At 45.3% G+C, this 12,066-nt stretch overlaps 1 protein-coding gene across 3 annotated transcripts in view; it reads left to right on the top strand.

Annotated features, from left to right (window-relative positions):
- LOC109865402 (thyroid hormone receptor alpha) overlaps positions 1 to 12,066 on the top strand; it is a 174,362-nt gene that overhangs the window by 136,422 nt on the left and 25,874 nt on the right. For all 3 annotated transcript variants that reach the window (XM_020453544.2, XM_031799090.1, XM_031799091.1), the window contains 3 exons: positions 1,387 to 1,487; positions 8,225 to 8,372; positions 8,520 to 8,725. In XM_020453544.2, coding sequence (XP_020309133.1) covers positions 1,387 to 1,487; positions 8,225 to 8,372; positions 8,520 to 8,725 — 455 coding nt within the window. The remainder of the gene's footprint in view (positions 1 to 1,386; positions 1,488 to 8,224; positions 8,373 to 8,519; positions 8,726 to 12,066) is intronic.

Raw genomic sequence — 12,066 nt, 5'->3', positions numbered from 1 at the left:
CATTAGTTATTGAAATCGACAAAAACATGAAATGAGGTCTGATGGTATATTTGTTGAAAGTGACGAGCATTACAAGGCAGAAACATGGAGATCAGACAGATATTGTGCACTCCTCGCCAGCTGTTACTTCCATCCCAAGGCTGTGTTACTCCCGCACCGCCGGCAGGTACACAAGTAACGTTGCTGGTAGTTCTGTTCTCAGTCTATTTCATTTCAACTCACTGACCCTAGAAATGAAATGACAACTGCTAAATTGCAGAGGACATATATAAGTTGTTTGTCATAAAATAGGTTCCCTCTAGCTCTATCGATCTCAGGGGGGAAAAGAAGGGGGAAAAAGTGTTACTTTCGTCCCACACACACACACACACACACACACTCCTCCACCATGCAGCAATGCAGAGAGAGGAACCCACACAGACAGCACTTCTTGGCTCCCTAAACTACGTCCAAGGATCTTTCATTGCCAGTGTATGTGTTTGTGTAACGCGTAAACCTTCTCCCCCAGTCTCACAACTATAGATTTTATTAAATGCGTGTCTATGCGCTCCCTCACTAAATCTCAATGTTCTGTATGGGGAAAAAAAAACGTTTTCCCCGAGGTGGCTGGTGAAGACTAGAAGAGCGCTGGTCTGAATAAGGGAGGAGAAAGAGAGAGGAAGGAGATAGAGGCTGGGTAGTAAATGTTTTTTTTTTGGGGGGGGGGGGTTCTACTCAACAGCGAGGCAGACTTCATTGCTTTGGAGTGGCTCTCAAAGTGAAGGGTACTTGTTGGAGTCTCTCTGCCCAAGTACAATTGCTCAAACGAGGAGATGTATTTACGGACCTACACCTCCATCACAGGCCAGGAAAAGACAGACAGTACAGAATAGGATAACCTCTCTCTCAGGCGAACAGACGCACACACACATTTACACGCACGCACACACACGCGCACACACACACACACACACATTGTCACACACTCATCTCCTCTAGTGGTTTGTTTCCTGACTCTCATGTGATGGGATCCGTAGGCCGAGGTCTTAGGATAAGCATTACTTTTTTTCTTTGACTGTCTTCTATTGTATCTGTTTGGACCAGGCTTGGGGTCAATTCCATTTCAAAGCCAGTCATTTCAGAAAGTTAACCAAATTCCAATTCCACATTTTCCTGTTGAAAAGAAGTGGAATTGAAAAGAAGTGGAATTGTAATTTCAGTGTACTTCCTGAACTATCTGGAATTGAAATGGAATTGACGCAAACCTGGTTTATATATTGGGAGATATCTATTACACAAATCTTGAGACCTCTGATGTTTACAGCATCAGTACTACGTGGCAATAGAGTGAACTTCAGGACCTGACGTCATACTCTCTCCTTCTCCGCCTCTCTCTGTGTGTTGCAGGGTACATCCCCAGCTATCTGGAAAAGGATGAACCGTGTGTGGTGTGTGGAGACAAGGCCACTGGCTACCATTACCGCTGCATCACCTGTGAGGGCTGCAAGGTGAGATACACAGGGCATGCGCTCCCTATAGGCCACCACTTTTGGATGGATCCTGCACCTTTTCTTTTTACTTCAAGCACTGGGTCACTTGTGGGGAAAGTTGGGACAAGGTCAAGAGACACTAAATACAAAGCTCAGGTGTGGGAAGAGTTCATCACAACATTAACCACAAATTAACTAGGGTATTCACCTTCATTTGCATTGAATTCGGGCAAGTAAGGATACTTTTGTACTGTGCACACACTCACGCTCTACCTCACTCACGCTCTACCTCACTCACGCTCTACCTCACTCACGCTCTACCTCACTCACGCTCTACCTCACTCACGCTCTACCTCACTCATGCTCTACCTCACTCGCTACCTCACTCACTCGCTACCTCACTCATGCTCTACCTCACGCTCTACCTCACTCGCTACCTCACTCACGCTCTACCTCACTCGCTATCTCTCTCACTCGCTACCTCACTCTCTCACTCGCTACCTCACTCACTCACTACCTCACTCACGCGCCACCTCACTCACCCGCTCCCTCACTCACCCGCTAACTTAGCTGTACCTCACTCTCTCACTCGCTACCTCACTCACGTGCCACCTCACTCACGCGCCACCTCACTCACTCGCTAACTCACTTACGCTGTACCTCACTCACATGCGACCCCATTCACTCACCAACTCACTCATACGATACATCACTCACTCGCTACCTTACTCACTCTCTACCTCACTCACTCGCTAACTCCCTTTGACAGGCAAATTTAAGTAAGTGCCTTAGTGAGCAAGTGGGTGTGTGACAGACACACACATACGCAGTGTGACAGTTTCCACAATATTGACGGTATGTCATCTCTATGTCAGTTCTGTCATCTGTTTGCCTCACTGTAGTCCAAGTGACAGCCTGACACCCTCCCTCTGCTTTCCAACATCAGATCCTTCTCTATCTCTCTATTCTCCCGCTCTTTCTATCGGTCTCTCTCAACTTTCAACTCAATTCAAAGGGCTTTATTGGCATAGGAAACATGTGTTTCCATTGCCAAAGCAAGTGAAATAGGTAATAAACAAAAGTTAAATAAAAAATTAACAGTTAACATTACACTCACAAAAGTCCAAAGGAATAGAGACATTTCAAATATCATATTATGGATATATACAGTGTTGTAACGATGTGCAAATAGTTAAAGTACAGAAGGGTAAATAAATCAACATAAATATGGGCTGTATTTATTTACAATTATGTTTTTTCTTCACTGGTTGCCCTTTTCTTGTGGGAACAGGGGAAATATGTGTCTCTAATATCGTAATACATTTGGCAAGAGGTTAGGAAGTGCATCTCAGTTTCCACTTAATTTTGTAGGCAGTATGCACAAAGGCCAACCCGGCTCTCAAGAGAAGAAAGGCTATGGCGGGATCTCTCAATAGCAAGGCTATGCTCACTGAGTCTGTATATATTTAAAGTGTTCCTTAATTTTGTGTCAGTCACTCTGACACTGTGTACTCTCTGTTTAGGGCCAAATAACATTCTAGTTTGCTCAATTTTTTTGTTGTTACCTTTTTGTTTTCTCAAGATTTGGTTAGGTTTAATTGTGTTGCTGTCCTGTGTGTGTGTGTGTTTTAACCAGTGTTAACTGCACACTTGTTGTTTGTGTTCATGGATTTCATAATGTTGTTTGTTTTCCTCCCAACACCTAATAGCCTATTTGAATTTGCAGTCAGTATATTTTAACATTTCATCAACACCGGCCTTTTTGGGTTGAAGGGTTTGTATTTTGTCCTGTAGTTCATTCAATGTAATTGGAGAATCCAGTGGGTTCTGGTAGTCTTTGATAGGGATATTAAGATTTGTGTTTGATCATGCATATGTTTTTGCTGTTTGTTCTTTGTTATAGAGCCAAAAAGATTGGAGAAGTGGTTTACCCATACAGCTCTGTTTTGGATAGATAACATGTTGTTTGTTTGGTGTGTTCCAATTTTCCCAGATGTGGTTAGATTCCATGGATTCTTCAATTACATTGAGCTGATTTCTGACGTGCTGTAACTTCTTTTTCCGTAGTGTATTTCTGTATTGTTTTAGTGATTCACCATAGTGAAGGCGTAGGCTCAGGTTTTCTGGGTCTCTTATGTTTTTGGTTCAATAGGTTTCTCAATTTCTTTCTTAGGTTTTTGCATTCTTCATCAAACCATTTGTCATTGTTGTTCATTTTCTTAGGTTGTCTGCTTGAAATGTTTTGATTTGATAGGGAAGCTGAGAGGTCAAATAAACTGTTTAGGTTTTCTCCTGCCAAGTTTACACCTTCACTATTGCAGTGAAATGTTTTGTCCAGGAAGTTGTCTAGGAGGGATTGTTGTTGCCCACCAAAAATGTGTAGGTTTTTACACTACTTTCCATCCATCTGTAGCATTTGTTAATATCCGTCCACATTCGGCACCAACAGAGATGGCCGCCTCGCTTCGCGTTCTCAGGAAACTATGCACTATTTAGTTTTTTTTCAGTGGTATTTCTTACATTGTTATCCCGGGAAATCTGAAGTTTTATTACATACAGCCGGGAGGACCTACTGGGTATAAGAGCAGCGTCAACATTACGACCAGGAATACGACTTTCCCGAAGCGGATCCTCTCTTTGGTCCACCACCCAGGACAACGGATCGGATCCCAGCCGGCGACCCAAAACAACGGCGCTGCAGGAGGGGCAGAAGAAGCGGTCTTCTGGTCAGGCTCCATAGACGGGCACATCGCTCACCGCTCACATCCAGTCTCTTGACAACAAGGTAGACGAAATCCGAGCAGGGTTGCCTTCCAGAGAGACATCCGAGATTGTAACGTTCTTTGTTTCATGGAAACGTGGCTCTATCGGAGTCGGTACAGCCACCTGGTTTCTTCACGCATCGCGCCGACAGAAACAAACATCTCTCTGGTAAGAAGAAGGGCGGGGTGGTATGCCCTATGATTGACGAGACGCGCTGTGATCATAACAACATAAAGGAACTCAAGTCCTTTTGCTCACCTGACCTAGAATTCCTTACAATCAAATGTCTACCGCATTATCTACCAAGAGAATTCTCTTCGATTATAATCACAGCCGTATATTTCCCCCAAAGCAGACACATCGATGGCCCTGAATGAACTTCATTGGACTCTATGTAAACTGGAAACCGCATGTCCTGAGGCTGCATTCATTGTAGCTGGAGATTTTAACAAGGCTAATCTGAAAACAAGACTCCCTCAATTTAATCAGCATATCAAATGCGCGACCCGGGCAGGGAAAATCATGGACCATTATTACAATAGCTTCCGCGACACATACAAAGCCCTGCCCTGCCCTCCTTTCGGAAAATAGACTCCATTTTGTTGCGCCCAGCCTATAGACCGAAACTAAAACAGGAAACGCCCGTGGTCAGGTCTGTTCTACGCTGGTGCGACCAATCTGATTCCACGCTTCAAGATTGCTTAGATCACGTGGACTGGGATAGGGTCCGCATAGCGTCGGACAATAACATTGATGAATACGCTGATTCGGTGAGCGAGTTTATTAGCAAGTGCATCGGTGATGTTGTACCCACAGAAACTATTAAAACCTTCCCCAACCAGAAACCGTGGATTGATGGCAGCATTCATGCAAAACTGAAATACCGAATACAAACAGTGTAGCTATTCCCTCCGCAAGGCAATCAAACAAGCTAAGCGTCAGTATAGAGACAAAGTAGAGTCGCAGATCAACAGCTCAGGCATGAGAGGTATGTGGCAGGGTCTACAGTCAATCACGTACTACAAAAACAAATCCAACCCCGTCGTGGATCACGATGTTCTGCTCACAGACAAACTAAACAACTTCTTTGCTCGCTTTGAGGACAATACAGTGCCAACAACACGGCCCGCTACCAAAACCTGCATGCTCTCCTTCACCGCAGCCAACGTGAGTAAAGCATTTAAACGTGTTAACCCTCGCAAGGCTGCCGGCCCAGACGGCATCCCTAGCCGCGTCCTCAGAGTATGCACAGACCAGCTGGCTGGTATGTTTACGGACATATTCAATCAATCCTTATCCCAGTCTGCTGTTCCCACATGCTTCAAGAGGGCCACTATTGTTCCAGTTCCCAAGAAAGCTAAGGTAACTGAGCTAAATGACGATCGCCCCGTAGCACTCACCTCCGTCATCATGAAGTGCTTTGAGAGACTAGTCAAGGATCATATCACCTCCACCCTACCTGACACCCTTGACCCACTCCAATTTGCTTACCACCCCAATAGGTCCACAGACGACGCAATCACAATCACACTGCACACTGCCCTATCCCATCTGGACAAGAGGAAAACTTATGTAACAATGCTGTTCATCGACTACAGCTCAGCATTTAACACCATAGTACCCTCCAAACTCGTCATCAGGCTCTCGACCCCGCCCTGTACAACTGGGTCCTGGACTTCCTGACGGGCTGCCCGCAGGTGGTGAGGGTAGGAAACAACATCTCCACCCCGCTGATCCTCAACACTGGGGCCCCACAATGGTGCGTTCTCAGTCCTCTCCTGTACTCCCTGTTCACCCATGACTGCGTGGCCATGCACGCTTCCAACTCAATCATCAAGTTTGCAGATGACACTACAGTGGTAGGCTTGATTACCAACAACTACGAGACGGCTTACGGGGAGGAGGTGAGGGCCCTCGGAGTGTGGTGTCAGGAAAATAACCTCACACTCAATGTCAACAAAACAAAGGAGATGATCGTGGATTTCAGGAAACAGCAGCGGTCGCACCCCCCTATCCATATCAACAGGACAGTAGTGGAGAAGTTGGAAAGTTTTAAGTTCATTGGCGTACACATCACGGACAAACTGAAATGGTCCACCCACACAGACAGCGTGGCGAAGAAGGCGTATAAGCACCTCTTCAACCTCAGGAGGCTGAAGAAAATCGGCTTGTCACCAAAAACACTCACAAACTTTTACAGATGCACAATCGAGAGCATCCTGTCGGGCTGTATCACCGCCTGGTACAGCAACTGCTCCGCCCACAACCGTAAGGCTCTCCAGAGGGTAGTGAGGTCTGCACAACGCATCACCAGGGGCAAACTACCTGCCCTCCATGACACCTACACCACCCGATGTAACAGGAAGGCCAAAAAGATCATGAAGTACAACAACCACCCGAGCCACTACCTGTTCGCCACTACCTGTTCACCCCGCTATCATTCAGAAGGCGAGGTCAGTACAGATGCATCAAAGCTGGGACCGAGAGACTGAAAAACAGCTTCTATCTCAAGGCCATCAGACTGTTAAACAGCCATCACTAACATGGAGTGGCTGCTGCCAACATAGTGACTCAATCTCTAGCCACTTTAATAATTAAAAATTGGATGTAATAAATGTATTACTAGTCACTTTAAACTATGCCACTTTATATAATGTTTACATACCCTACACTACTCAGCTCATATGTATATACTGCATCTTGCCTATGCCGTTTGGCCATCGCTCATCCATATATATTTTTATGTACATATTCTTATTCATTCCTTTACACTTGTGTGTATGAGGTAATTGTTGTGAAATTGTTAGATTACTTGTTAGATGTTACTGCATGGTCGGAACTAGAAGCACAAGCATTTCGCTACACTCGCATTAACATCTGCTAACTATGTGTATGTGACAAATTAAATTAGATTTGATTCATGCAGTTCCTTTGGCTTTGATGCCTCATGATTGAGTATTGCTCTGTTCAAGTAGACTATGATTTTGCTGTGATCTGAAAGGGGTGTCAGTGGGCTGACTGTGAACGCTCTGAGAGACTGGGATAAGGTCAGTGATAAAGTAATCTACAGTACTACTGCCAAGGAATGAGCTGTAGGTGTACCTACCATAAGAGTCCCCTTGAAGCCTACCATTGACTGTACAGACCCAGCATGTTAGAGCTGCAGGAGTTGTGACCCGTTTTTGTTGGTTGTTTTGGCCCAACGCTCTAACCACTAGGCTACCTGCCGGGTAGCACATGAGGACATTTTTCTCTGTTGAGATAATTTCCTTATTCATTTCTAGCCAAATGTAAAATGTTCCTGATTTGACTAATTTAATAGAGCGGGTTAGGTCTGCTCTATACCAAATTAGCATACCCCCAGAGTCTCTTCCCTGTTTCACACCTAGTAGTTTGGTGGATGGGACTACCAGCTTTCTGTAACCTTGAGGGCAACCAGTGGGTCCATCTCTATACCATGTTTCTTGTAGGATGACAATGTCTGTATTTCCAAAGTCTTGGGTTCCTGCTCTTTAGGCCAAAGGCAGATGACCTCAGACCTTGTATATTCCAGGATGTCGGTCTGTCTCTCTCGCTCCTGCATCATTGTCTTTTTGCCTTGTGTGAACTCCCACCGTCCCTGTCAAATCCTCCCCCTTACACACACACACCCACACAAGCCCACAAAGACACGTGCATGCACACGCACCCACACACACACATATACACACCGCCTGGATCCATAACAACTCAAGCAAATAACAAGGAAGATTGTATTTTTTTGATGTGTTTTATCAAGCTGAGAAAGTTGAGAATTCAAAGATGCTCTCATCATCACTTTATTTCCTTGTATGACAGGTGGCACTGAACAGTGTTATGCTGAACGCTTTCTTTCTCTCTCCTTCCTTCCCTCTATCTTTCTTCCTTCTTCCCTTTCTGTCTCTCCGTTTTGTCTCCACCCTCTCTCTCCCTCACCCCCCTCTCTCTTCATCTCTTCCCTCTCGTTCTCCCAGGGTTTCTTTCGGCGGACGATTCAGAAGAACCTCCACCCCGCCTACTCCTGTAAGTACGATGGCTGCTGCATCATCGACAAGATCACCCGCAACCAGTGCCAGCTGTGCCGCTTCAAGAAGTGCATCGCAGTGGGCATGGCCATGGACCGTGAGTGTCTCTCACACACTCACACATTATACAATTACACACATTTTACAAGTCATGTGGATGCTTGGACTCGTGACACCTTGATGTAACTGAAGTCATTTTATTTCTCCCTCGTTTTTTCCTTTCCGTCTTTTTTCTCTCTCTCAGTTGTCCTGGACGACTCCAAGCGGGTGGCCAAGCGGCGTCTGATTGAGGAGAACCGGGAGAAGAGGAAGAAGGAGGAGATGGTGAAGACCCTGCAGAACCGGCCAGAGCCCACCGGCTCAGAGTGGGAGCTGATCCGCATGCTGACCGAGGCCCACCGCCACACCAACGCACAGGGCTCCCACTGGAAACAGAAACGCAAGTTCCTGGTAAGAGGATGAGCACCATTCGCCTCGCCCCAATAGGGCTGATAATTTTGCCAGATTCTGGTTGACTGGCTGGCTAAATGGCTGGTTACATAAGTGTTTGTTTGGCTCTCTGTTTTGTTGACTGGCTGGCTGTTTTAGACTCCTTTGTGATAAATTGGGCTTTACGCTAAATAGCACCGTTAGCATTTACGTTGAGTGCCATCCATCATCTCGACTGCCGATCAGTTACTACTGTTACTACTACAGTATGTTCCCATGTTGTCTGGGCTATTCCTGTCAGGATACCCTGTGGCAGTACTGGTAGGACTACTGATCTCCATATGTTTTCCATGGGCCAGGTGGCTCTGGGCGCACAGCGGCAGGAAGTGTTAGCCAGGGATTAGGCCTAGCGGGTGCTGGGTTATCAGCTGGCTTCTTCACTCACAGCATGGCTGACACTAAGCCCTGGAAATAAGCAGGGGGTTTTATTAGAAACGTGCCCCAGGAACGGGTGATCTACCTGGGAGGAAAAGGGCGGGGGTCCCAGAGGCTCACTGTGTGTAGCAGGTGTCGTGGTCGGTGTTGCTAGGCAACCGTGTTCAGGAAGTGGCGGGGTGTGAGGGGGAGGAAATGGGACGTTTGGTGTCAACACACAAACACCGATAAAGCTACCTCTTCACACACATGTACACACACTTAAATATATATTATGTTTCTATGTGCTCTTTTTCACACACACTTACGATACAATGTCCCTCTCATACACCCACATGTGCATGCACGCACACACACATACACACCAGTGTAAGGCCCCAATTCTCCCATAAAGGCTCTAGATTGAGAGAATCACTCATACCACAGACAATTAACCCGCAAAGCCACAGTCAATTTGCTTGTTTAAATAGCTCTAACCATTACGAGGTGGGTCCAAGCACTGCCAACCCGAAACCAAACATTGGATTTGAGCAAGCTGCAGGTTATACCAGCCAATATGTAAAATAACGCCTTTAAACTGGTGCACGGAGAAACTTTAGCTCTTCTATAAATACCTGAACACATATACAGTGGGGCAAAAAAGTATTTAGTCAGCCACCAATTGTGCAAGTTCTCTCACTTAACAAGATGAGAGAGGCCTGTAATTTTCATCACAGGTACACTTCAACTATGACAGACAAAATGAGGAAAAAAATCCAGAAAATCACATTGTAGGATTTTTAATTAATTAATTTGCAAATTATGGTGGAAATAAGTATTTGGTCAATAACAAACAAGCAAGATGTCTGGCTCTCACAGACCTATAACTTCTTATTTAAGAGGCTCCTCTGTCCTCCACTCGTTACCTGTATTAATGGGACCTGTTTGAACTTATCAGTATAAAAGACACCTGTCCACAACCTCAAACAGTCACACTCCAAACTCCACTATGGCCAAGACCAAAGAGCTGTCAAAGGACACCAGAAACAAAATTGTAGACCCGCACCAGGCTGGGAAGACTGAATCTGCAATAGGTAAGCAGCTTGGTTTGAAGAAATCAACTGTGGGAGCAATTATTAGGAAATGGAAGACGTACAAGACCACTGATAATCTCCCTCGATCTAGGGCTCCACGCAAGATCTCGCCCCGTGGGGTCAAAATGATCACAAGAACGGTGAGCAAAAATCCCAGAACCACACGGGGGGACCTAGTGAATGACCTGCAGAGAGCTGGGACCAAAGTAACAAAGACTACCATCAGTAACACACTACGCTGCCAGGGACTCAAATCCTGCAGTGCCAGACGTGTCCCCCTGCTTAAGCCAGTACATGTCCAGGCCCGTCTGAAGTTTGCTAGAGAGCATTTGGATGATCCAGAAGAAGATTGGGATTATGTCATATGGTCAGATGAAACCAAAATATAACTTTTTGGTAAAAACTCAACTGGTCGTGTTTGGAGGACAAAGAATGCTAAGTTGCATCCAAAGAACACCATACCTACTGTGAAACATGGGGGTGGAAACATCATGCTTTGGGGCTGTTTTTCTGCAAAGGGACCAGGACGACTGATCCGTGTAAAGGAAAGAAAGAATGGGGCCATGTATTGTGCGATTTTGAGTGAAAACCTCCTTCCATCAGCAAGGGCATTGGAGATGAAACGTGGCTGGGTCTTTCAGCATGACAATGATCCCAAACACACCGCCCGGGCAACGAAGGAGTGGCTTCGTAAGAAGCATTTCAAGGTCCTGGAGTGGCCTAGCCAGTCTCCAGATCTCAACCCCATAGAAAATCTTTGGAGGGAGTTGAAAGTCTGTGTTGCCCAGCAACAGCCCCAAAACATCACTGCTCTAGAGGAGAACTGCATGGAGGAATGGGCAAAAATACCAGCAACCGTGTGTGAAAACCTTGTGAAGACTTGCAGAAAACGTTTGACCTCTGTCATTGCCAACAAAGGGTATATAACAAAGTATTGAGATAAACTTTTGTTATTGACCAAATACTTATTTTCCACCATAATTTGCAAATAAATTCATAAAAAATCCTACAATGTGATTTTCTGGATTTTTTTTCTCATTTTGTCTGTCATAGTTGAAGTGTACCTATGATGAAAATTACAGGCCTCTCTCATCTTTTTAAGTGGGAGAACTTGCACAATTGGTGGCTGACTAAATACTTTTTTGCCCCACTGTAACATTTAAAACATGTCTCCTCCATAAACCTAGAGTTTCTAGACTAGAGACCTTAGACACTGTAGGTTTGGGATAGCGTGTTACAAGTGTGTAGCAATGGTTTTACTGTGGAGAACTAAGTACTAATGGTTCAATGTGGAGAGAGGGAGTGAGTGACAGAGAGAGTGAGAAGTATGTGTGTGAAATGTATATGAGCTTGCGTGTTGGCCACAGCAGTGACATAATGTGTCTCTCTCTGGCGCTGTGGTCGGTGTGTGTGTGTGTGTGTGGTCAAAGCTCAGCAAAAGTGATGACGCAATGACATCACACCATAACAGAAATGTCCTATCAACTTATATACTCCCGAAATAGCCTACAACACGGCCCATCAGAAATGCACAGCGATACAAATCACATGTGGCTCTGGGCACAGCAGTGCTAATTTAATGGGACTCAAATGCCGGGCATTAGAAGAATGCTGAGAGCATTCCTGAACCACACCTACTACCAAGATAACACATGTCTAGCCTGAAGTCATATGATTAACCTAACAGATGAATATAGTACTTCACCTCTAACATTGTAATAGAAACAGGTCTGGTGTGGAGTACCAGTAAATAAATTGTAGGGGTATGCCGTACTGGTAAAACATGTGGACATATCACAATAATTAAAACAAAGATTCTATTTGTCATTACCGCATGTCAGTCGCATGAAAAAT

The sequence above is a fragment of the Oncorhynchus kisutch genome, linkage group LG20 (assembly GCF_002021735.2).
Source record: "Oncorhynchus kisutch isolate 150728-3 linkage group LG20, Okis_V2, whole genome shotgun sequence".
Classification (NCBI taxonomy): Eukaryota; Metazoa; Chordata; class Actinopteri; order Salmoniformes; family Salmonidae; genus Oncorhynchus; species Oncorhynchus kisutch.
This window is presented reverse-complemented; position numbering and strand designations above follow the sequence as displayed.